The 27,455-nt window shown below is 35.2% G+C and overlaps 1 protein-coding gene across 1 annotated transcript; it reads left to right on the top strand.

Annotated features, from left to right (window-relative positions):
• Positions 1–210: 210 nt before the first annotated feature.
• pcyt2 (phosphate cytidylyltransferase 2, ethanolamine) lies at positions 211–27,455 on the top strand. Its single transcript, XM_059346908.1, has 12 exons — positions 211–441; positions 12,108–12,196; positions 16,160–16,321; positions 17,923–18,074; positions 18,586–18,627; positions 18,788–18,926; positions 20,886–20,968; positions 21,111–21,188; positions 23,569–23,634; positions 24,371–24,436; positions 25,066–25,154; positions 26,322–27,455. The coding sequence occupies exons 1-12, from the start codon at positions 317–319 to the stop codon at positions 26,431–26,433; spliced, it is 1,203 nt and encodes a 400-aa protein (XP_059202891.1). The 5' UTR covers positions 211–316; the 3' UTR covers positions 26,434–27,455.

The raw sequence follows: 27,455 nt of genomic DNA, 5'->3' as shown, positions 1-27,455 counted from the left end.
TGGATGTTAAATTGGGGGTCGCGACTCTAATAAAAGGTTGAGAACTACTGATCTAGTGCAGCCTGAGTAAATGCACTTATCCGCATGCTCCTCCTGGTCTGTTTATTATTGGCTGCAGCTGGTCACGTGACACTGATTATGCAATCACTACGTCACCGTGAGAGGATTCGTTCGATGTGACGTAGCGTTGGAGGCGTTGGCTGCTCGGTGTCAAAGTGCCCCGGAGACAGACCGGAGACAAACCGGAGTTAAACACCTCTAAACTTACTCTTTTTTTCTCTAAACTGCCACTAAATAATTACCTGAACCTGTCAGAATGATTAAAAACGGTCACCACGTCACCAGCGAGCAGCGGGAGGACGCCGGTCGCAGTAAGCCGGCTGGGTCAGCGTGCAGCCCGGAGAAGAGGAAGCGGGTGGTCCGGCTGTGGTGCGACGGCTGGTGAGTCTGGAGCCCGGAGGACCGGCCAGGCTGGTTTATTTACCTTTATTTACACAGGTAGTTCTACTACACGGTTATCATGTAAACACGTGGACCAGTGGTGGGATAGCATGCTAATGCTAGCTAGCTAACTTATATTAGCAGGTAGTAACGATTAGTATCAACAGGCGCTTCATTATTCCATCAACTAGCTAACAACCACTAGTTCCTAATACTTAACGTCACTTTTTTTTTTTTTTTCCCAAAATGACCTAAATAATGTTGTTTTCTCATCCAAAACTCTTATTTTTATTCCATTCTAGCAGTCCAACCGGCATTAAATAATTCAGGGATTAAATGCTTTAATATTTAAAACTACTTGCGTAATGTCGACTAGTTAGTACACCTGCTGCTGACGTCACTTATGATTTGTTGTTTTTTTGGCATCGAGGCATGAGGTAAATTAGGGACAAGGTGGGGTTTTTTTGGTCATTTTGTGTCTTTTTTGGTCATTTTGTGTCTTTTTTGGTAATTTTGTGTCTTTTTTTGATCATTTTGTGATCAATTTGTGTCTTTTTTGGTCATTTTGTTTCTTTTTTTGGACATTTTGTGTCTTTTTTTTTAGTCATTTTGTGGGTTTTATTGGTAATTTTGTTTCTTTTTTTCTTTTTTGGGTCATTTTGTGTCTTTTTTGCTCAATTTGTGTCTTTTCTTTGGTCATTTTGTGTCTTTTTTTGGTCATTTTGTGTCTTTTTTTGGTCATTTTGTGTCTTTTTTGGTCATTTTGTTTCCTTTTTTTGAAACACTTTATTTACACAGTTAGTTCTACTACTCGGTTATCATGCTAAACATATGGACCAGTGGTGGGATAGCATGCTAATGCTAGCTAGCTAACTTATATTAGCAGTTAGTAACGATTAGTATCAACAGGCGCTTCATTATTCCATCAACTAGCTCAGCTGTTCTCAACCTTGGGGTCGGGACCCCAATTGGGGTCGCGAGATGATTTCTGGGGGTCGCCAAATCATTTTGGAAGTCAGCTCTGTCTCCACTGTGTTAAAGTGTTCATGTGTTTTAGTCCTTTTGGTCACTTAATGTCTTTTTTCGATCATTTTGTGCTCAATTTGTGTCTTTTTTGGTCATTTTGTGTCTTTTTTTTGGTCATTTTGTCTTTCTTTGATCATTTTGTGTCTTTTTTGGTCATTTTGTGTCTTTTTTGGTCAATTTGTGTCTTTTTTTGGTCATTTTGTCTTTCTTTGATCATTTTGTGTCTTTTTTGGTCATTTTGTGTCTTTTTTGACCATTTTGTTTCCTTTTTTGTCATTTTGTGTCTTTTTTGGTCATTTTGTGTCTTTTTTGGTCATTTTGTTTCCTTTTTTGTCATTTTGTGTCTTTTTTGGTCATTTTGTGTCTTTTTTGGTCAATTTGTGTCTTTTTTGGTCAATTTGTGTCTTTTTTTGGTCATTTTGTCTTTCTTTGATCATTTTGTGTCTTTTTTGGTCATTTTGTGTCTTTTTTGACCATTTTGTTTCCTTTTTTTGTCATTTTGTGTCTTTTTTGGTCATTTTGTGTCTTTTTTTGGTCATTTTGTCTTTCTTTGATCATTTTGTGTCTTTTTTGGTCATTTTGTGTCTTTTTTGGTCATTTTGTTGACTTTTTTTGGTCATTTTGTTTCTTTTTTGGGGTCACGGACAACATACATGTTAAATTGGGGGTCGTGACTCAAAAAGGTTGAGAACTACTGAACTAGCTAACCACTAGTTCGTAATACTTAACGTTACTTTTTTTTTTCCAAAATGACCTAAATAATGTTGTTTTCTCATCCAAAACTCTTATTTTTATTCCATTCTAGCAGTCCAACCTGCATTAAATAATTCAGGGATTAAATGCTTTAATATTTAAAACTACTTGCGTAATGTCGACTAGTTAGTACACCTGCTGCTGACGTCACTTATGTTTTGTTGTTTTTTTGGCATCGAGGCATGAGGTAAATTAGGGACAAGGTGGGGTTTTTTTTGGTCATTTTGTGTCTTTTTAGGTCATTTTGTGTCTTTTTTTATCATTTTGTGATCAATTTGTGTCTTTTTTGGTCATTTTGTTTCTTTTTTGGACATTTTGTGTCTTTTTTTTTAGTCATTTTGTGGGTTTTATTGGTAATTTTGTTTCTTTTTTTCTTTTTTGGGTCATTTTGTGTCTTTTTTGCTCAATTTGTGTCTTTTTTTGGTCATTTTGTGTCTTTTTTGGTCATTTTGTTTCCTTTTTTTGAAACACTTTATTTACACAGTTAGTTGTACTACACGGTTATCATGCTAAACATATGGACCAGTGGTGGGATAGCATGCTAATGCTAGCTAGCTAACTTATATTAGCAGGTAGTAACGATTAGTATCAACAGGCGCTTCATTATTTCATCAACTAGCTCAGCTGTTCTCAACCTTGGGGTCGGGACCCCAATTGGGGTCACGAGATGATTTCTGGGGGTCGCCAAATCATTTTGGAAGTCAGCTCTGTCTCCACTGTGTTAAAGTGTTCATGTGTTAATGTGTTTTAGTCTTTTTGGTCATTTAATGTCTTTTTTTTGGTCATTTTCTGTCTTTTTGGGTCATTTTCTGTCTTTTTTGGTCATTTTGTTTCCTTTTTGGGTCATTTTGTGGTCTTTTTTTGTCCTTTTTTTAGTAATTTTCTGTCTTTTCTGGTCATTTTGTGTCTTTTTTGATCATTTTGTTTCTTTTTTGGGTCATTTGTGTCTTTTCTGGTCATTTTGTGTCTTTTTTTGATCATTTTGTGGTCAATTTGTGTCTTTTTTGATCATTTTGTGTCTTTTTTGGTAATTTTGTTTCCTTTTTTGTCATTTTGTGTCTTTTTTGGTCAATTTGTGTCTTTTTTTGGTCATTTTGTCTTTCTTTGATCATTTTGTGTCTTTTTTGGTCATTTTGTGTCTTTTTTGATCATTTTGTTGACTTTTTTTGGTCATTTTGTTTCTTTTTTGGGGTCACGGACAACATACATGTTAAATTGGGGGTTGTGACTCAAAAAGGTTGAGAACTACTGAACTAGCTAACCACTAGTTCGTAATACTTAACGTCACTTTTTTTTTTTATCCAAAATGACCTAAATAATGTTGTTTTCTCATCCAAAACTCTTATTTTTATTCCATTCTAGCAGTCCAACCGGCATTAAATGATTCAGGGATTAAATGCTTTAATATTTAAAACTACTTGCGTAATGTCGACTAGTTAGTACACCTGCTGCTGACGTCACTTATGTTTTGTTGTTTTTTTGGCATCGAGGCAAGAGGTAAATTAGGGACAAGGTGGGGTTTTTTTTTGGTCATTTTGTGTCTTTTTAGGTCATTTTGTGTCTTTTTTGGTCATTTTGTGTCTTTTTTTGATCATTTTGTGATCAATTTGTGTCTTTTTTGGTCATTTTGTTTCTTTTTTTGGACATTTTGTGTCTTTTTTTTAGTCATTTTGTGGGTTTTATTGGTAATTTTGTTTCTTTTTTGGGTCATTTTGTGTCTTTTTTGCTCAATTTGTGTCTTTTCTTTGGTCATTTTGTGTCTTTTTTTGGTCATTTTGTGTCTTTTCTTTGGTCATTTTGTGTCTTTTTTTGGTCATTTTGTTTCCTTTTTTTGAAACACTTTATTTACACAGTTAGTTGTACTACACGGTTATCATGCTAAACATATGGACCAGTGGTGGGATAGCATGCTAATGCTAGCTAGCTAACTTATATTAGCAGTTAGTAACGATTAGTTTCAACAGGCGCTTCATTATTTCATCAACTAGCTAACAACCACTAGTTCCTAATATTTAACCCTATAAAGCCAAGTGTATCATATTAGATACAGTAATTTTTGAGACCTCTACATCATCAAAAACCTGATGTATACATGTGTTGAAGATAAACAAACTGAGCAACAAATTGCACAAAAATACCAGATGTAGCAAAAATGATATGCAGGTTCCACGAATGGATCAGTCATTGCTGCATTATAAAACTTCATATCAGCAGATGTATGATGTTGTGTTATATGGAAAAAATATGTATTTTGCATGTTTGAGGGAAAAGGAAAAGTCAAAGTCTTAATAGGTTAAATATGTTTTAGGGTTTATATGTTTTTGTTAGTTCGAGAAAAACAAACTGTGAGCAACAAAATGCACAAAAAGACCTGATGTATCAAATATGATACAAATTAGAATTCATATATGCAATTTATTTATTTCTTAAAATTCGTCAGCAGGTTAATAAGCACTCAGTTTTTACAAAAATTGAATTTTCTGGCAATTATTTCATGGTTCAGGCTTTATAGGGTTAACGTCACTTTTTTTTTTTTTTTTTTCCAAAATGACCTAAATAATGTTGTTTTCTCATCCAAAACTCTTATTTTTATTCCATTCTAGCAGTCCAACCTGCATTAAATAATTCAGGGATTAAATGCTTTAATATTTAAAACTACTTGCGTAATGTCGACTAGTTAGTACACCTGCTGCTGACGTCACTTATGATTTGTTGTTTTTTTGGCATCGAGGCATGAGGTAAATTAGGGACAAGGTGGGGGGTTTTTTGGTCATTTTGTGTCTTTTTTGGTCATTTTGTGTATTTTTAGGTCATTTTGTGTCTTTTTTTGATCATTTTGTGATCAATTTGTGTCTTTTTTGGTCATTTTGTTTCTTTTTTTGGACATTTTGTGTCTTTTTTTTTTAGTCATTTTGTGGGTTTTATTGGTAATTTTGTTTCTTTTTTTCTTTTTTGGGTCATTTTGTGTCTTTTTTGCTCAATTTGTGTCTTTTCTTTGGTCATTTTGTGTCTTTTTTTGGTCATTTTGTGTCTTTTCTTTGGTCATTTTGTGTCTTTTTTTGGTCATTTTGTTTCCTTTTTTTGAAACACTTTATTTACACAGTTAGTTGTACTACACGGTTATCATGCTAAACATATGGACCAGTGGTGGGATAGCATGCTAATGCTAGCTAGCTAACTTATATTAGCAGGTAGTAACGATTAGTATCAACAGGCGCTTCATTATTCCATCAACTAGCTAACAACCACTAGTTCCTAATACTTAACCCTATAAAGCCAAGTGTATCATATTAGATACAGTAATTTTTGAGACCTCTACATCATCAAAAACCTGATGTATACATGTGTTGAAGATAAACAAACTGAGCAACAAATTGCACAAAAATACCAGATGTAGCAAAAATGATATGCAGGTTCCACGAATGGATCAGTCATTGCTGCATTATAAAACTTCATATCAGCAGATGTATGATGTTGTGTTATATGGAAAAAATATGTATTTTGCATGTTTGAGGAAAAAGGAAAAGTCAAAGTCTTAATAGGTTAAATATGTTTTAGGGTTTATATGTTTTTGTTAGTTCGAGAAAAACAAACTGTGAGCAACAAAATGCACAAAAAGACCTGATGTATCAAATATGATACAAATTAGAATTCATATATGCAATTTATTTATTTCTTAAAATTCGTCAGCAGGTTAATAAGCACTCAGTTTTTACAAAAATTGAATTTTCTGGCAATTATTTCATGGTTCAGGCTTTATAGGGTTAACGTCACTTTTTTTTTTTTTTTTTTCCAAAATGACCTAAATAATGTTGTTTTCTCATCCAAAACTCTTATTTTTATTCCATTCTAGCAGTCCAACCTGCATTAAATAATTCAGGGATTAAATGCTTTAATATTTAAAACTACTTGCGTAATGTCGACTAGTTAGTACACCTGCTGCTGACGTCACTTATGATTTGTTGTTTTTTTGGCATCTAGGCATGAGGTAAATTAGGGACAAGGTGGGGGGGTTTTTTTGGTCATTTTGTGTCTTTTTTGGTCATTTTGTGTCTTTTTAGGTCATTTTGTGTCTTTTTTTGATCATTTTGTGATCAATTTGTGTCTTTTTTGGTCATTTTGTTTCTTTTTTTGGACATTTTGTGTCTTTTTTTTTAGTCATTTTGTGGGTTTTATTGGTAATTTTGTTTCTTTTTTTCTTTTTTGGGTCATTTTGTGTCTTTTTTGCTCAATTTGTGTCTTTTCTTTGGTCATTTTGTGTCTTTTTTTGGTCATTTTGTGTCTTTTTTGGTCATTTTGTTTCCTTTTTTTGAAACACTTTATTTACACAGTTAGTTCTACTACTCGGTTATCATGCTAAACACGTGGACCAGTGGTGGGATAGCATGCTAATGCTAGCTAGCTAACTTATATTAGCAGTTAGTAACGATTAGTATCAACAGGCGCTTCATTATTTCATCAACTAGCTCAGCTGTTCTCAACCTTGGGGTCGGGACCCCAATTGGGGTCGCGAGATGATTTCTGGGGGTCGCCAAATCATTTTGGAAGTCAGCTCTGTCTCCACTGTGTTAAAGTGTTCATGTGTTAATGTGTTTTAGTCTTTTTGGTCATTTAATGTCTTTTTTTGTTCATTTTGTGTCTTTTTTCGATCATTTTGTGCTCAATTTGTGTCTTTTTTGGTCATTTTGTGTCTTTTTTGGTAATTTTGTTTCCTTTTTTGTCATTTTGTGTCTTTTTTGGTCATTTTGTGTCTTTTTTTGGTCATTTTGTCTTTCTTTGATCATTTTGTGTCTTTTTTGGTAATTTTGTGTCTTTTTTGACCATTTTGTTTCCTTTTTTGTCATTTTGTGTCTTTTTTGGTAATTTTGTTTCCTTTTTTGTCATTTTGTGTCTTTTGGTAATTTTGTGTCTTTTTTGGTAATTTTGTTTCCTTTTTTGTCATTTTGTGTCTTTTTTGGTCATTTTGTTTCCTTTTTTGTCATTTTGTGTCTTTTTTGGTCAATTTGTGTCTTTTTTTGGTCATTTTGTCTTTCTTTGATCATTTTGTGTCTTTTTTGGTCATTTTGTGTCTTTTTTGATCATTTTGTTGACTTTTTTTGGTCATTTTGTTTCTTTTTTGGGGTCACGGACAACATACATGTTAAATTGGGGGTTGTGACTCAAAAAGGTTGAGAACTACTGAACTAGCTAACCACTAGTTCGTAATACTTAACGTTACTTTTTTTTTACCCGAAATGACCTAAATAATGTTGTTTTCTCATCCAAAACTCTTATTTTTATTCCATTCTAGCAGTCCAACCGGCATTAAATAATTCAGGGATTAAATGCTTTAATATTTAAAACTACTTGCGTAATGTCGACTAGTTAGTACACCTGCTGCTGACGTCACTTATGATTTTTTTTTTTTTTATGGCATCGAGGCATGGGGTAAATTAGGGACAAGGTCCTCTCAAGACCTCGCAGCAAGGCTGAGGTTATTTTTCATATTTGCAGTGGGTGTGCTTGTGTACTGTAGAACTGGAACTGCTTATTTAAAGGTTACGTTAGGATAAAAGCCTGTTAAGTGTTATATTGCCTACGTAATTGTCAGGAATGCTAGTTATAAACACACCCGGAGTTTGCTTTTACATCTGAAAGTGGCTGAAGCCCTGGTAATGTTTGCTCTTGTCTGCAGACATGAGCCCTCACTGTGCCCACTAACACTACTTGAGAAATCCTGCTCATAATATTTCCAAGGTTTTCTAACGAAATGTGTGGTCAGTGCTGATGGTTTGATGCCTGAGGGGTTGTGTAATTGCTTTAAAAATTAAGATAAACGATCTGGAGATTAACATTACTTAAGGGCATGTATTTACTGTCTGTCTGACACAAACACCTGAGAGTTGGGGTTGACATCGTATCGTTCACGATAATATCGGTAAATTTTTTTACGGTTAAAAAAAATGCATATCATGATATTGGCAACATTCCTACTTCTTGATGCAGTGGCGTAAGGTTAATATTAGCTAACAATTAAAGTTGTTTTAATCACAAGAAGCTACTTACTCTCTGTCGCTAAACACATGCAGCTTTCAGAATAAGAGCACAGTGTATTAAGAGAATCCACCACAGAATTTACAAGAAGTCTGTCAAAATAAGATGCCTTAAATAAAACATACAAGAACCTTTATTCTCCTTTACAAAATGTCATTAAAATATGCTCCCGAAACCCCTAAATGGTTATTTTTTATTATTCGCTCATTCTCAAGAGTCAAGAGTAAACGTTTTTGTATTTGGCAACTGTTGAGATTTGCACTTCACACTACATTTTAGATTTTTATTTATTTATACAGACTAAAAAAACATATTTTCTATATCTTTTTAAGTATTTCGTAATATCGTGAAGAATAATCGTTATCGCAAAAATAGCCTGAAATATCGTGATATTCTTGTAGGGCCATATCGCCCAGCCCTAGGTTGACACTCCGAGCCCTCTCATGACTGATATCTCTTTGTTGTTATTGTGATTTTAAGCTCTGATGTCAATGGCCATGATCCTCATATGATTTTCCTGCAGCTTAGGAGACAGCGAGTAGAGCATAAATCCTCTCATGGACTCTCTCACAGCACAAGGAAGTGGTGCTGGTTGCTGATAGCTGGTTTGGCTTGGCTCAACTCATGTGGTGGATATAAATAACTAGCATAGTGAACATGTCGTTCAGTGTGACGTAGAAGTGGCACGTTGGTGAGCAGGGCTTCCCTCTCAAAGAGAACGTGGTTCATACTGGTGGACAGATGAAATATTAACAAGGAGCAGACAGCGAAAGACGAAATAATCACAAACTATACTTGTAAAATGACACATCACCTTACTGTCTCCACTGTTTCTTTCTTTTTTTTTCCAAAATATTTTTATTGTCAATTTTCAGAGTGACAAATAACATACATACACAAATAATAAAGATAATAATAAAAGGCAAATAAATAAAAATTAGACACAAACTGTGACATATCAAAACAAAGTATACACAATATAATGTCAAAGTCGAATGTCCACTTAAGTGTATCAAATGTCACAATAGGTACATTTCAAGAACACACGATAATAATAATAATAATAATAATAATGATAATAAATAAAATAGAAATATAGGTGAATAAATAAATGAGACAAAAAAAATAAATAAAAAATAATTAAAAAACTTGACAAATACCATAACATACCAAAACAAATTACAAACAAAGAGGCACAGTGTAATGTCAAAAGTGAGTGTCCACTTGAGTGAGTCAAATACGTCAGACTAGGTACTTTAGGGGGGTTAACTATAGTTTACAGTGCTCCAGGATACTGTAGCTCTCCATACACCATAGAATTTATGTAAGTTGCCGGATATCTCATACTGTTTCTTTCTTTGATCACTAGTACTGTCTTGCAATAGTTAATCAAGAAGCTACATTGTTAAAGAGCAAACATATTCATCAGCCTGAGGAGGATACATTTAAAACTGGGAGCAGAGTCTCTAACTGATCCTGATCAAGTGAGGTGAGGGAGGTTAGTGGATTATTGTTAAGGGAATTGCGACTAGCAGCTTGTGGTAATGTCATTACAGAGGAGAAGGACCGTCACAGTCAAGTCTGAGGAAATAATGCTACAGATACAGTGTTGAGAGGAGAACAATGAACTACACTACTGGTCAAAAGTTTTAGAACACAACAACTTTTCCAGAATTTAATTGAAAATGATGCAGTTTAATGTCTCAGTGTACTCTGAAATGAATGCACATTTGCAATATTTAAAATTCTTGATTGAGCATGATAGTGTTTTGAAAGTAAAAAAAAGATTCAAAATCACATTTTATGTTGGACTAAAGGACTAAAAAAAAGACACAAAATTACCAAAAAAAGACACAAAATGACTTACAAAGACATGAAAAGAATTCAAAAATGGACAAAATAGCCCAAGACTCCATAGAGTTAAGTTATTAACCCATTTCTTGTTCCCTGAAAAAGGCCTACTTGTATAATTCTGAAATGTACATTATTTTCCAGTTTTGGTTAAGCTTACCTTTTTTTATTTACCTCTGGCAGTTCACCACTTACCTTTGGACCCTTTCAAGCTGTTCATTTGACTTGAACTGCTTGAATTTCAATAAAAAACTGGAAAAATTGGGGTGTTCTAAAACTTTTGACCGGTAGTGTATATTTATAAGTTCTAGTTCCACTAGGAGCAGTCAGAATGATGATCAGTACAACTTCACCCATGTTAGTTCACTGTTATAAGTGATATCTCAAATGAAAACAAATGTAAATTTGTAATATGAACTTGCCCTTATTAATGAATTATTTAATGTTATACCCTGGACTCATAACCAGCAGCTGCTCAGTCTGTGGTTGAACAGAATGATCCTGAGCTTCCAGTGTTTAGAAACTGTAGGAATGTGAAGCTGCAGGGTGCTGAACTAAAGCACGTTTTCATCCAAACCTGGACAAACTTATCTGAAAATGAGCAACATCCGAGCATTCTAAGATTAGTACTTTCTTTCTGTTTACTTTTGGTTAAAAAGATAAGGCTTTAACCATGTTGCAATAAGATAAGAGAACTCACATAACTTCCCTTTTAAAAGGGCACACCAGTACAAAACAATAACTGAAGATGTTACGTAATGGCAGACACAGATAAATATTGGCACAGTGTCTGTCATCATTACCTTTCTCCCACTAAACTTTATCACATTTACTCACCATGTACAGAGGTCAGTCTGTGTTTTGGGATGTAACCTGTTTGATTTAGAGAGCACATTTTCACAGAAAAGGGCACATAGTGTGCTTTACTATGCAAGGTCATTTAAAAAAAGAAAGTGAAATAAAGATGAGATCATGTCAAAGGGAAAATCTCACACATCATTTTACTCTGTATGCCACGTATGAGATGCCATCTTTGTATGTTCGCAGGCTCTCATTGGTTAGTTTTTATCTATAAATCTATTCTTGGGCTGCTTCCCTCTTACCTGTGTGCATACATGTGTCAAAACAAAACTCAACATGGTCTACGCTCTCAAATTATTGTACAGATGCTGGAGCCAAGAGTGAGAACTGAGTTAGGTCAGAAAGCTTTTAGTTACGCCGCTTTATCATGGAACAATCTGCAAAATGACTTGAAATTGTCTGAGTTGATCACAATCGGTGAATTTAAATTCTCAAGGATAAAGAAATCATTTCCCTTGCTCCTTCAGTGTTGTTGTGATGCTGTATTTGTATTTAATCGTTTATGATAACTGTGTTTAAATGTTGTAACTTGTCTCTTTTTATGCTAGGCAAGGCAAGGCAAGTTTATTTGTATAGCACAATTCAACATTAAAACAGCAAGACACAATTGAAAACAGTCAATTAAAACAGGGAAATAGAAATAAAAATATAAATAGGATAAAATAAGATACAGCAGGATAAAAAAAGAGATAAAATAATAAAAAGCACAAGTCAAACATTGTGTAGTTAAAGAGTAAGGGCAGTAGAGTAGAGCAGATAAGTGTTAAAGTTAAGATACGCTGCAGTAAACTAGAGTGTTTTTAGTCCTGATTTAAAGGAGCTGACCTCACATCTACAGGTAGTTTTTGCTGCTGCTTTCTTGGCCAGGTCTCTCTTGGAATAGAGATTTTTTTTAATCTTAGTGAGACTTTTACCTGGTAAAATAAAGGATATATATAAAAACAACAAAGTAATAAGAGTTGGCGAGTCAAAGTTATTCACAAAGGCATTGATTCTATGGGATGCTAATTGTTAAGGCCACATTCCATATTGCTATGTTTGTTTATTTCTATGTTTATATATTTTGTCCTCTTCTGTTTTGGCAATTACAGTATCTATTGTTCTCCATGCTGATGATGTTGTTCTCTTCTTTCTGTCTCTAGTTATGACATGGTGCACTATGGCCACTCCAACCAGCTGCGGCAGGCCAAAGGCATGGGAGATTACCTCATCGTTGGAGTGCATACAGATGGTAAGACGCACATAATACTGGTATTTTTGTTAAACGAATACGATTAGAATACGAATATGAATACAAATACGAAAACTTTATTATCCACTGAGTGGAAATTCCTCTTTGGTTTCACCATAGACATGTCTCAAAACAAACAGAATAAATAGTAAAACAATAAAGAAAAACATTTCAAAGATAGAAAAATATAAAATAGCCTACAGCAATAACTGTATTTCACACATCACCCATTCAAGTACAAAATTACATAAAAGCACACCACAGTACAAATCAAGTTTACAAATGTAGGTCCAAGACCTGCCTTATTCAGAGAACCTGCTGTGCAGGGAAACACTCAGCAAAGGAAACAACAGAATTAAACAGGGTAAATAGCTACCGCATTCTGGTCTTATTTATAGCGTTGACAGCTTCTGGGACAAAGGACTTTTTGTACAGGTTCTTCCTTGCCATCGGTAGCCTAAACCACTTCCCCGAAGGTAAAAGCTCAAATTCGCTGTACATGGGATGGGAGGAGTCATTAATTATCTTCTCAGCTTTACTTCTAATTAATTCATCATAAAGACAGCTCAAATGTTTCTGTGGCTTCCCTAAAATCTTAGAGGCCATGTTCACTATTCTCTTCAAACCTTTTTGTGATCAGTTATCAATATATTGATTGAATACTCAGTTCTGACTCACTAGTTTTGTCCTATACAATCAAGTCCCGTTATTGTTGTAATCCTCTAATCAAATCAAAACCAGCACAACTGTTAAGACTCCTTGCTTCCTGCAGACTGAGCTGGCCTAGTTAGAGTCATGACATTTTTTTCCAGGCTCACTTTTAAGCTTCTTAGACAGCACGAGACTCGTAGTTATATTTAACAGCATTCAGATGTAAATGTTTACAGTTCAAAGTTTACCTTTACAACACAGACATGGAGGCCAGCTACACATATTTACAGTATATGACTGAGGGCTTGAGGATCTGTTTACTTTGCTTAAAGTTAACTGATTTTTAAATCAAGATTTTACAATACAACAACAGTGAAACACGACAAAAACAAACAAGAGTAAAAAGAGCAGGACAGATCTTCAGCTGATAGATCTCCCTTTACTTTATAACCCATCTTACACAAAGTGATGCCTATCAGCCACATTATTCATCACTTACTATTTAAATCTTAGCATCCAGTTGCTTTACGTATCTACAGTAAACACACATAAAAAGTTGCAGGCCACTGGATTAAAAACCCAATCTTTGGTTCAGCGTTAGCTATCTTACAACTAGTTCAACTAGCTCTGCAAACAGCAATTGTGTTGCAGTAGCTGTTTCTATAGTGCAACATTTTAAAAACTCTGATGGTGATTTATCAGAATAATGATACAATATCAAGACATTATTTGCATTCTCACAAACAATCCCCGAACCTGATATTTTCTACTTTATTGGTCAGGAGTTTTTTTTTTTATTTGTATTCTTTTTATTGCCAAGTTCACATTGGTTAGAATACATGTTTCACACAAAGCAATCGTAGTTTTATATGCTTTTTTGGTATATAAGAAAAAAAAAAAAAATTAAAGTTAAAACAAAACCAAAACAACAACAAACAAACCAACAAAAAACAAAACAAACAATAACACGGCAGCATCTTAAAACATAAATAGATTGGATATGACAAAATGGTGGATTACCACACAACTTGGGTACAGTGTCCAAACAACATTTTATTTTTTACGATTTATAGGACAACAGCAGCAACTAAGACATAAATGGAGCTTTGCGGTCAGTTCTAAACATGAAATAAAACACAACCTTTCATCCTGTATAACAGAATGTATGTTTCATTGTTAATACAATTTGAATAATTGACTTGTAACAAATTGATAAGTGTATATCAAGGAACTCTTGGAATGAGTCTGATGAAGAAATTAGCAAAAGTTTTGACTGGTCACACTTAGACAGCCTCTGTTATGATATCTTATTGTTATGAGCACATAATAAAGGACAAATAAACACATTCTGATCCATCACCATGACTATTATGACAGTAACATGAGCAGGTGATCCTGGTGATTATCAGTCCTGGCAGTCATTTATATTATAAAACTGGCAGGATATTTGTAAAGTCAGACTGAAGGTTATCAGCAGCAGAGATATATCACCTGCTGACACATTTCCACTCTTCCTGTTGACAGAAAGTTAAAAGATAAGATTACAGAGTCGACTTCCTTGCTGCTAAAATGCATAAAATGAGGCAAGTTTTAACAATTCAATTCAAAGTGCTTTACATATAACAGGAAGGCATTTAGGAGAGATTTAGAAGAAACACAAGTACTATATAGACACATTTAAATTTTAAAAAGTTTAAAACAAAATAAAATAGAAGATACAAATAAGCTAAAATAGAATAAGACAAGTCAAACAGGTTACAGTCTAGTGCATCATCTGACTAAATACTCAAATTAATATAATGAGTTTGTTCCAGATGTGTGGCACATAAAAATATGCTGCATAACAACTGAATGCTGCTTCTCCGTGTTTAGTGTCGTCACTCTGGAGACAGTAAGCAGACCTGTCCCAGAGGACCTGAGAGGCCTAGATGCTTCTTAAAGGAGCAGCAGATCCAACAATATGTTGTGGTTGCACGTCTCAAATGCAGCACTGAACTAATAATACCAAGACTGAAACGTTTCCTCTGCCTGTGTTAAAGTAGATGTCTTTCAAGACCTTAACACGAGCCGTTTCTGTGCTGTGATCTCCTCACAATCCTGACTGGAAAACATCATGACAATTGTTTAGGGCAAAGAGGGTTTAAACTATAAATAAAAACAGTCATTTCAATTATTTTACCTAAAAAATGGAGATTTGTTATAGGCCAATAGATCAGTAGTTCTCAACCTTTTTGAGTCGCGACCCCCAATTTAACATGCATGTTGTCTGTGACCCCCACTCACTGAACACAATCTTAAAAAAAGACACAAAATGACCAAAAAAGACACAAAATGACCAAAAAAGATACAAAATTACCCCAAAAAGAAACAAAATTACCATAAAAGACACAAAATGACTAAAAAAAGACACAAAATGACCAAAAAAGACACAAAATGACCAAAAAAGATACAAAATTACCCCAAAAAGAAACAAAATTACCATAAAAGACACAAAATGACTAAAAAAAGACACAAAATGACCAAAAAAGACACAAAATGACTAAAAAAAGACACAAAATGACCAAAAAAGATACAAAATTACCCCAAAAAGAAACAAAATGACTAAAAAAGACACAAAATGACTAAAAAAAGGAAACATGACCAAAAAAGACACAAATTGACCAAAAAAGACACAAAATGACGAAAAAAGGAAACAAATTGACCAAAAAAAGACATTAAGTGACCAAAAAGACTAAAACACATTAACACATGAACACTTTAACACAGTGGAGACAGAGCTGACTTCCAAAATGATTTGGCGATCCTCAGAAATCATCTCGCGACCCCAATTGGGGTCCCGACCCTAAGGTTGAGAACAGCTCCAATAGATGACCAAAGTGGAAGTCGGCTCACATGAATCTATACATTTTGCTCTGTGTGAGAATATAGTCTTGCACTTATCTTTAGGTTTAGCACCAAGATTGTCCCAGCAGGCAGAAATCCCATGGCTTCCCTGGTTTTTGTCTCAGTGAGTCTAACGAAAAGTTATGCTGATGTTTAGAAATGGTAATTACAATTTATTACAGTCTGTATAATGCATCTAGGGCACAATTTTGTCAGTACCCCAATTATAAGGTAGTGTTTGGGTTTGTGCTATGGGCAGCAGAAGGCAGTTCACAGGAGTGAAAGGAAACCGACTGAAGTTGGTAAGCAACAAAAATAAGAGTTAAGCAGAGAGAAGACAGCTGCAATGTAGAAAAGCAGGATTTCAGGGTCAGCAAATGATGATGTGCCAAAAACTAACAACAAATTTCCTCTCATCCTCCCTCAAAGCTGAGATTTCCAAGCACAAGGGTCCTCCGGTCTTCACTCAGGAAGAGCGCTACAAGATGGTCCGGGCCATCAAGTGGGTGGATGAGATCGTAGAAGGAGCTCCGTACGTCACCACGCTGGAGACTCTGGACAAGTTCAACTGTGACTTCTGTGTGCATGGAGGTGAGGCTCTCTGAATCTGTTTCCTCTCATTAACACTTTAGATCAGGGGTGTCAAACTCAAATACACAGTGGGCCAAAATTTAAAACTTGGACAAAGTCGCGGGCCAACATTGATATTTATTGAAAAAATTGACCTAAACAAGTTCAAACGAAATGGAACAAGCAAAGCTTGATATAACTTAATATTGCAAACATGCAAAATCGAATATCAAATAAAACAAACAAACACATCAATGGCATTCATTTCTTAAATTTTTTTTTTTTTTAAATCGTACGTCCCTTTATTTTATATATATATATATATATATATATATATATATATATATATATATATATATATATATATATATATATATATATATATATATATATGTATATATATATATATATATATGTATATATATATATATATATATATATATATATATATATATATATATATGTATATATATATATATATGTATATATATATGTATGTATATATATATATATATATATATATATGTATATATATATGTATGTATATATATATATATATATATACAGTGTTTCCCACACATAGACCATTCTGTGGCGCACCCCCACATAATGGAGACCGGCCGCCACAAAATGATTCTGTTATTTTTTTTTCCCCTCTAGGACATTAAAAAAACTGTAACATCCGTAACATTAGCCTACGCACAGAAGACACCACATTCACATCAATAAATAAATGTTTTAAATGAACCGGGCCGATCTCAGAGCTGGCAACACTCTCCGGTAACGTTAAGGCATATTGAATGGTTGCCGCAAATGCCGTTAACGGGACGAGAGCAGTCAAAACGGCTGCTTCAAGCTAGCTACATCGAGGGTAGGTTCGCTTCCTGTTTTCAAAGTAAAAGCACAAATTCTATCGTTGTAAAGGGCAACGGGCGTTTTATTTTTGTAAATGTAACCGGAAGTGAGTTGCTCACGATGGCTAGCTTGAGTAGCGCCGAATTCGTCCGAACAAAAGTGTCAACAGCTGGTATTTAGACAAATTACTGACGCACTGGGGATCTAAATGGCTACTTTCTCGCCTAAAAAAATGTTTGAAATGTCAATAAAGTGATATTTTTAAAGAATTTAGGACTTTACCGGTGTCAGTGGAGCACCACAAATTGCTATCTGGTCTGTGGGAAACACTGATATATATATTTAAATTTAACAGTAATCTTTTTCCACAGGCTAAAAATAAATGTAAGAATAAAATAACAAAAATAAACCAAATGACTAATAATAATATCCTTCAATGAATGTGCAGCCATTCAAGCCTTGGACTAGCAAGAAAAAGTGCATAAAGACAACTTTAATTGTTGCTCAGTTTGCTCCACACTGATCTACTGTGTTCAAGCCAAAACACCAGCAGAGCATTCTGGGATTTGTGGTTGTCATTTGGTATTTCCTCGCGGGCCAAATTATAATTATACTGCGGGCCAAATTTGGCCCGCGGGCCAGAGTTTTACACCTCTGCATTAGACACTCATGTATATTTTCTGTGGAAGCGTCTATCTGTGATGCACATGATGTGAACAAGCCTCCAGATGTGTCGATGGACTAATGTCATGGTTCATGTCCTCCAGATGACATCACGCTGACAGTAGACGGGAAGGACACGTATGCAGAGGTGAAGCGTGAAGGACGCTACCGGGAATGCAGACGCACTCAGGGCGTCTCCACCACGGACCTGGTGGGACGGATGCTGCTCATGACCAAAGCCCATCACAGCAACATGGTGAGGCAGACTGTGGTTTACTTAAAGGAGCAGCGTGTGTGTTAAGTGCCATCTAACAGTAGGGCGGGGCAATATGACAACATATATATTTGTCAATATCAAATCGATGAAACCAGCAGAGAACCTCTTATACGGCAATATTTACATCATTTTGACAACTGAGTTCTGATCATGTGAGAATGAAGCTGAAACAATTATAGATGTGCTATTTGAGTATATAACAATAGCCTTTACCATGTGCTTATTTTCTATAAACTATTTACTTTTTGAATCACTAGAAAATATTCTATTTATATTGTAATATATATATATATTCTTATCTAGTTATGTAATTACGTATAAGGATACATGTATAAAGGGGGTGTTATGTGCGTAGGCTCCGTAGCTTCACTGTAATCCTTTAAAGCCCTTTAGTGTCTGTCTGTATGTGGGTGGACTCATTATTTACTGTTATGAGCAATGGTTTCTTTGTGTTGGTCTAATTCTTTCCTCCTTAATATTTTTTTTGCAGGATAACCCAGATTACCAGCAGCATACAGACAACTTTGGAAAAGTGAGTAACATTGAATTTTATGTTGTCAAACTCTATCATTTAAAATTAATTGTGATTATAAAAGATCTGTTAGCAGTAGAACATCTTTCCCAAAGTGAGACATCATCTCCAGTTTATTAGAGTTTCCCAGTGAAACATTGAGTCTCTCGTCATGCTCCAGGGTCCTAAAGGCCACAGTCCCTGGACCGGAGTGTCCCAGTTCCTCCAGACGTCCCAGAAGATCATCCAGTTTGCCTCAGGGAAGGAGCCTCAGCCCGGAGACACCATCATCTATGTGGCTGGAGCTTTCGACCTCTTCCGTATCCTTATCATGCAGAAATAACCAGAGTTAAACTGACCTGCTGCTCCTCCCTGCTAAACCTACAATACACCACCACATCAACATCTAAACTGACTCCCTGTGTCTGGCCTCCACCAGGTGGAGAGAAACTAATGATTGATAACCAACTCACCTTTCCAGTCATGTCGCCTCAGTTGCCCGCTCATTCCGCTTTACAACATCAGAAAAATCAGGCAAAACAAACAAACAAATAGTCTTTATTGTCATTATATTTCATTTCACCTTTATTTATTCAGGGAGGGCCAATTGAGAGCAAGGTCTCATTTCCAATGGCGCCCTGATTACAGTACAAATACAATTTTAACACATTACACTACACATCCATAATAATATATAATCAACAGAAGCACAATAAATTCAATGAGTACATACACATTCAGAAATCATAAGATTAATAAGAATGTCTTTAAAATGATTAAAAGGAATCAGTGTATCCAACTGAAGCTGAGACAGTAAATTATTCCATTTAAAAGGAGCAAAATAAACAAAAGCGAATTTCCCAACCTCTGTTTTAATAGCAGGGATATTAAGAGCCAGAGGGTTATATGAACGAGTTGGAAAGTTAAAAGATCTGAAGCTCACTGGGCTCGATAAGTAGAATGCTAGTTTTTTTTAGTAGTGCCTTATAAATAAACAATATACAGTGTTGCTCCCTTCTTAGAGCCAGGGAAGTCCAACCAACATGATGATAGAGGTGGCAGTGAGGGGTCATGAACCCATCGCCACTAATAATATATAGTTCACTATACAACGAAATTGAAAGTGCCGCTGCATAAGGTGCATAGTTATGACAATCATAACACAAAACAACATGAGTAAAAACATTTTTTTTTTTAAATACCAAGTTAAACAAGGACAAAAACAACAACAAGGACATGTGATGTAATAAATAACTATAAGAATAAATAAATGGCTACTTAAAATGCTATAATTTATACATGAGGTAAATTGAGTGTTTTGCACATATCAATTTTATTGCACATGTCCGTTTTATTGCACCTTTTAATTAATTTATCGCCCGTGACCTGGGTGGAGGTGGTCACAGGCGATCACAGGCCATACCTAACTCTAGCGTTTCTTGTTCCCCTTTGCTGGAACAGACTACCAGTTCCTACCAGAGCGGGTTCGTCCCTCTCTACCTTTAAAAAAAACCTGAAGACCTTCAGAGAGCATCTTCTCTCCTAGCACCACACAACAACTCTACTCCTTACAGGATTGGCACTAATGGCTCTTATTGCACTAGACCTTCATTGTTTCCCTTTTTTTCCTGTAAGCTTTGGATAAAAGCGTCTGCTAATTGACTAAATGTACACTACTGGTCGAAAGTTTTAGAACACACCAACTTTTCCAGAATTGAATTGAAAATGATGCAGTTTAATGTCTCAGTGTACTCTGAAATTAATGCACATTTGCAACATTTAAAACTCTTTATTGAGCATGATAGTGTTTTGAAAGTAAAAAAAAAGATTCAAAATCACATTTTATGTTGAACTAAAGGACAAAAAAAAGACACAAAATGACCGAAATAGACACAAAAAGACACAAAATGACTTACAAAGACATGAAAAGAATTCAAAAATGGACAAAATAGCCCAAGACTCCATAGAGTTAAGTTGTTAACCCATTTCTTGTTCCCTGAAAAAGGCCTACTTGTATAATTCTGAAATGTACATTATTTTCCAGTTTTGGTTAAGCTTACCTTTTTTTATTTACCTCTGGCAGTTCACCACTTACCTTTGGACCCTTTCAAGCTGTTCATTTGACTTGAACTGCTTGAATTTCAATAAAAAACTGGAAAAATTGGGGTGTTCTAAAACTTTTGACCGGTAGTGTAAATGTAGTTATGAACACTGTTGGAAGTCATTTCTGTACACATGTTGTTTTTGTTGTTGGTTCCTTGACTCCACATTCCTTGCAGACATTGGACATGTGGACTTCTTAGAGATGGTTTATAAGCAGGCGGAGCGGCCCTACGTCATCGTGGGTCTGCACTTTGACCAGGTACAACTAATTACCCCTTCCTGCAGTTTTCTATGGAAACATTTGGAACAAGTTAATGAAAGTCCTGTCCTTCTGATTCAAGTGAGCTGGCTACATTTCTAAAAAATGTAAAAGTGAAGTAAAATGGTTTCAATCTCTTCAGGAAGTGAATCGGTACAAAGGGAAGAACTATCCTATCATGAACATCCATGAGAGGACGCTGAGTGTTCTGGCCTGTCGGGTGAGTTCACACACACACACACACACACACGCACACACACACACACACATTCTTGTACTTCTATCTTTGTGAGGACCCTTATTGTAACAGTGAATTCCCTTGCAAGGTGATAATAGTTTTGGATTTTTCATTAGTTTTAGTTTTAATTTTGTTGTGAATTTTTCTTTTCAAATTCAGTGAGTTTTAATGAGTTTTTAGAGTTTGCCTGTTTTAGTTTAGTATTTATTTTTTGAAATGCTTTAGTTTTAGTTTAGTTTTTATCAGTTTTAGTTTTTTGTAATGGGGTATTTGTTGGGTGGGAGATTAAAAGAGGTCACAGTAAATTTTGCCTTTATTTCCTTTGTCTTATTATGCATTATGTATGAAAAAAGTTGACAAAGACGAAAACGAAGGACATTTTCACTATAATTTGAGTTAGTTTTGTAAACACAAAATATAGTGTCAGTTAATTATCATTTTTTTTGTAACCTTAACCCTAAAACAAAGTTTTAAATCTCAAAAAAGCCTTTAAAGAAGTGAGGACCGGCAGAAATGTCCTCACTTTGCAAAAATGTCCTCACTCTGTTGGTTAAAAACGTGTCCTGGTCCTCACTATGTAGGAAATACAAGAACACACACACACACACACACACACACACACACACACACACAGTAAATGTAGAGCCCAGCGGGGTGTATTTCTAGCCTGAATACTCGCAGCGCTGCAGCTGAACTTGGCTGTGTTTCCTTCATTCCTGCTGGTCAGCTATCAGTCAGAACAATGTGTCTCTGTGCCCCCATCTGCACTGTGTGTTTTTGTGTTGAAGTTAAACCAACTAACAGTATGAGGACATTACACAAGCCAAACAAGTTACACAATCCAGAAAGCGATAAATTGCTGCGCTGCACCATCAGTTTTACTCAAAGACTGATGACGAGGTCTCAGTTAGCCAGAAGTGAAGCTGTGAGAAGTCCTTCACCGCTCAGTTAAACTTTGACATTAAAGAGAAATGCACTAATTGATATTAGGCACTGCAGTGGCGGTTCTAGACCAGTTTTACTGTGGGGGCCAAGGAGGGGCCAGTGTTTAATCAGAGGGGCACATTAGCACATGAAAAATGGCAAAGATGATATTTAAGCATTCAAAATCTTTGAATGTCTTTAAAAAGACACAAAATGATCAAAAAAGACACAAAATGACAAAAAAAGACACAAAAAAGAAACAAAAAGACACAAAATTACCAAAAAAGACACAAAATAACTAAAACAGACACAAAAAAGACACATAAATGACACCAATGACAAAAAAGACACAAAATGACAAAAAAAGACACAAAATAACTAAAACAGACACAAAAAAAAGACACATAAATGACACCAATGACAGAAAAGACACAAAATGACAAAAAAAAAGACACAAAATAACAAAAAAAGACACAACAGACACAAAATTACCAAAAAAAGACACAAAAAAGAAACAAAAAGACACAAAATGACCAAAAAAGACACAAAATAACTAAAAAAAAGACACAAAATGACCAAAAAAAGACACAAAAAAGAAACAGAAAGACACAAAATGACCAAAAAAAGACACAAAATAACTAAAACAGACACAAAAAAGACACATAAAGGACACCAATGACAAAAAAGACACAAAATGAAAAAAAAAAGACACAAAATATCTAAAAAAAAAAAAAAGACACAACAACAGACACAAAATTACCAAAAAAAGACACAAAAAAGAAACAAAAAGACACAAATGACCAAAAAAGACACAAAATGACTTACAAAGACACGTAAACACATGAAAAGGATTCAAAAATGGACAAAATATCCCTTTAAGACTCCATAGAGTTAAACTATTATACAATGTAACATTCTGGGTTCCTTTTGTGTACAATGAGATATTGTTTGAACAAAAAAAAAAAGGTTAGAATTGTTCCATTGTTCATCGTTATAAATTGATCTTTTTTTTTTTTTTAAACATATATTTATTGGTTTTTGTGTTAATATAACAACATCCAACAACCAAAACTTCACAAACATATGGCAGCAAGGAAATAATAATCAAAATATCAATAATACTGAAAAGGACCAAAACAAATGAATAATCAAATAAATGTAGATAACAAAAAATAAATAACAAAAACATATAAATAAAATGAAAAAAAATTAAAAAAAATAAATAATTAAACTGTGACTAGTATTCTTACATTCTTACAGGTTACATTCCCAACAACAAATTAGATATTTTTCATTATCTTATTTTCCCACCGCCTCCTCCATATATAAATTGATCATTTTATTATTAATTTGACACATGGCATTGGTCTGAAAGGTTTAATGATTTTAAAAACTCATTCCTATGAACCTGTCTGTCTTCCTGCCTGTCTCTCTGCAGTATGTGTCTGAGGTGGTGATCGGGGCTCCTTACGCTGTGGGCAAAGATCTGCTGGATCATTTTAAGGTGCGTTTCCTTTGTGTGACTTTACATCTGATCATGCATTTTGTTATTCTGTTTATTTAGAGCGTTAGTTAAACAGGAAGGTCCCTTTAGCTTGAAAAATGAGAATGAAGTTGCAGTTTTGGATTTAGAGAAGTACATTGTTACATAAGATAACTTCAGATTAACAGATTACTGTCACTGTATGGTTGCAGCATTTAAAAAGATGATTTCTGTGCATTGTCAATAACAAAAAGAGACCAGTACTGAGCCATATGGCGCCCCCCTGTGGACAGTTGCAATAGCAGAGGAAAAATCATCCAGTTAAACACATTAAATCTCCAAGGTACCAAGTAGATGGTTTACAAATCATTATCACAGCTTCTTTCTTAATATTTTATCTGTTATTCGAAAAAAAGCCTATGATAAGTCACCTGTACACTCTTGCTACCCCAATGACAGCCACTGTTACCTCTCTGCACATGTTTTTATTTAAATTTTTATAAATCTATCTATTGAAAAACCAAGAGTAGTGACAATGACTTATCAGCAAGGTTACAAAAGATTTTTCTTTTTCTTTTTTTTCTTTTTATACACACACAAACCACCCCGACGGGACTAAAATAATAATAACAATAATCAAAATGAACAAAAAGAGAAGGCTTAGTTATAGGTGTCATAGACATAGATACACCTAGATAAGATTAAAACACATGTGGGGCATGACAGGTGGTTGAACCAGATGTTTTCTACTGTGCAGGTGGACCTGGTGTGTCACGGCAAGACTGAGGTGTTTCCAGACAAGGACACGCTCGACCCCTACGCTGTGAGTTCACTCTTCTTCTCTCTGATCAAATACTTCGAGAAAAAAGTTGCAAATTTACTAGATTAAAGTGGCAAATCTACAAGAAAAAAAGTTGCAGATTTAAGAGATTTAAAGTGGCAAATCTGCGCAAAAAAAGTTGCAGATTTCCGAGAAAAAAGTGTGAAAAAAGCAACTTTTTTCTCCCACATTCACCACTTTAACCCTTAATAGGACACTCATTGAAATACTTGCAAATTCTAAATTTCAACCCTAGAGAATATTGGAGGATATTACATACAGCCAGAATGTGTAAAAAAAAAAAAAAAAAACATACGAAAATAATATTTTGAGAAAAAATTGATGCGATTAAAGTGGCAAATCTACAAGAAAAAAATGTGCAGATTTATGAGATTTAAAGTGGTGAATCTGGGAGAAAAAAGTTGCTTTTTCCTACTTTTTTCTCGCAGATTTGCCACTTTAAATCTCTTAAATCTGCAACTTTTTTTCGTGTAGATTTCCCACTTTAATCTAGCAAATTTGCAACTTTTTTCTTGAAATATTACCAAATATAGTTCTTTGCCTGATAAAGGGTTAATATTGCTCTAATTAGTTTATTGGTTGATATGATAACCTCTTGTGTTCTGCCCCAGGAGCCTAAGAAGAGAGGCGTGTTCAGGACCATTGACAGCGGGAACAACCTCACCACTGATGACATCGTCCAGAGGATTATTGAAAACAGGTCAGCACCTCCTCACCATCTTCATCTGCATTTTATTTCTCACTGTGTCGATTATTTTGACTCTTTATTAGGGCTGGGTGATATGGACCAAAAGTCATATCCCGATATATTTAGCCTGAATATCGATATATGATATATATCCCGATATTTTCATGGCAAAGTGAGAGCAAATGTTCAGTTAAAGTCAAATATGACATGTCACAATATTAGGTGTCATGTCATGTCACAGTTTATTTAAGTGAACATAAATACTGTATAACAACAGGGTTACCTTTTTTTCCAAAATCAAAGCTCCATAAAGTGACATTTAAATAAAAAAATATCTTACATAAAAATAGCCTATGAAATAAAATAGGCCAATCTTTTTCTGAAATCAGTATATTTATATGAGAAAATAATAAAATAACTAACATTACAGAAGAACTAAATATGACAAACTCTAGTAAGGGCAGCATTCATATATAAAGAAGAAGAAAAATTGAACTATATCGTTAAATATGTGATATGGTCTAATTCCATAACACATTTGGGGTCTAGGGAAAAGGGAAGGTAACACAACGCCGGAGTACTCAGGCAAATACAGATATTTATTGATTAACAGCTAAATAAAGAAAAGGTAACAAAAGGAGAACCTTCTTCAGGCTAGTACAAGTGGTACAAAGTGAGGCAGTGAACAAAGGGCGGAGGGTGGCGCCAACTCATAAAACAAACAAACTAAAACAATCTTCCTACTCGTTTTCCCCAAAACTATCTTTCTACTTACTTTCTACTCTAAAAAGAAAAACTAAACCTAATGCCCAATAAACAGTTAATAATAACAATACGAGTGCCTTAATTTCTAATACACACACTGGGTTCTCAAATACCTTATAACCAAGAGAGACACTTTACACAAGGCCATACAAAGACAAAGAAGGCCGTCCACAGCCGCGCAAAGCTGCTTTTAAAGCCGAGCTGGAGGCAGGTGCGGCAGGTGATTGGACGCCAGACCAATCGAGCGGAAGAGGGCGGAGCCAGGGAAACCCAGCGCCCAGCGGGGATTCCCTCTGACGGAGCCGAGCAAAACCAAAACACACACACCATACCTCAAGGACGTAACACCTACCTTTTACATTTTTAAAATATTTTTTACCTCAAGTTAATTCATGTCACCTTATGTGTTCCCAGGCTGCAGTTTGAAGCCAGGAACCAGAAGAAGGAGGCGAAGGAGATGGCGGTGATCGAGTCGATGAAGAGGAGGGAGCAGCAGAGTGAAGAAGCAGCCCAGCTGGCTCTCTAGTGAGACCTCAGACCTGCTCCTGGGTCTGTTTACTCCCTCAGCTTTAAGAGGGAGGAGCCAGACGGACAGTTGCTCTGAACTGGACCTGGCTGGTAGAATCCTGCTTTAGATATGTGGTGAGGCGTGTTTGTTAGCTTCTCTCAGCCTTCATCTACAGACGACTCCAGCCTGATCAATGAGAATAGATCTGCCTCGACAAGAACACAAAGAGTTCAAACACGTTCTACGATTCAACCTGCAAAATCTCTTTAAACTTCTCGTCCTCCACCGAGGACTTTTTAATGTTTTAATCTTCTGTCACCTCTTGTTTCTGTCCATGAAATCACACACTACGTGTTCCTGTGTAGGTGTTCAAGTGGTATGTTAAGTTTCTAATGAGCCATAACTTAAATTTATTTTAAAACCGTCAGTTATTGTTTTTAGATCTTGAACCATTTTAATCGTCACTCTTAAAGAAGTGTCATGTTGAATGTGGTCTATTTTTTAATACACTGAGAAAACTGATTTATTTTAATTTCTTGAAGTCACTTTGTTTTTGTTTTTCCATCCTCAAAAAAAAACATTATTACATTAATCATCTGTGGAGTAGTGTTTTAAGTTTAACTGTGGATTTTAACTACCTGATTTTGCACCAAGCGTGTGTGTGTGTGTGTGAGAGAGAGAGAGTTGAGTGTGTGTGTGTGTGTGTGTGTGTGTGTGCTGTAAATGACAGTAATGTCGTGCCTCATTCCTAAAGCTATAACTAATGTAAGGGCTGTGAATAGAATCAGAAAGTCTAAACTGTGTCTCTACAGCTGTAGAGTTTGTCCTTTTGTCCTTTTTGTCCTCAGTCTACTTTCAGGAAATGTGTTTTTTCGAAAACAAGTGTGTCCTCTTCTCTCTTCCTTTCAAGAGTTTCCAAACATTTAAAGATGTGGGGCCCAGTATCAGTCTGTTTGTGCAAACATGGATTGATTGTTGGAGGTTTCAGTCTGCTGCTTCTCTGTTGTGATGCTACGAGGCGTGTTTCTCTGAGGTAAACT

Source organism: Centropristis striata, chromosome 1 (assembly GCF_030273125.1).
Source record: "Centropristis striata isolate RG_2023a ecotype Rhode Island chromosome 1, C.striata_1.0, whole genome shotgun sequence".
In the NCBI taxonomy this organism is placed as follows: Eukaryota; Metazoa; Chordata; class Actinopteri; order Perciformes; family Serranidae; genus Centropristis; species Centropristis striata.
This window is presented reverse-complemented; position numbering and strand designations above follow the sequence as displayed.

Bases quoted from the DNA above. Each gene is read 5' to 3' on its own strand.
- pcyt2 (XM_059346908.1), top strand. From the start codon at position 317: ATGATTAAAAACGGTCACCACGTCACCAGCGAGCAGCGGGAGGACGCC. The intron at 21,189-23,568 runs GTGAGTTCACAC...GTCTCTCTGCAG, and splicing joins TGAGTGTTCTGGCCTGTCGG to TATGTGTCTGAGGTGGTGAT. The intron at 24,437-25,065 runs GTGAGTTCACTC...GTTCTGCCCCAG, and splicing joins ACACGCTCGACCCCTACGCT to GAGCCTAAGAAGAGAGGCGT.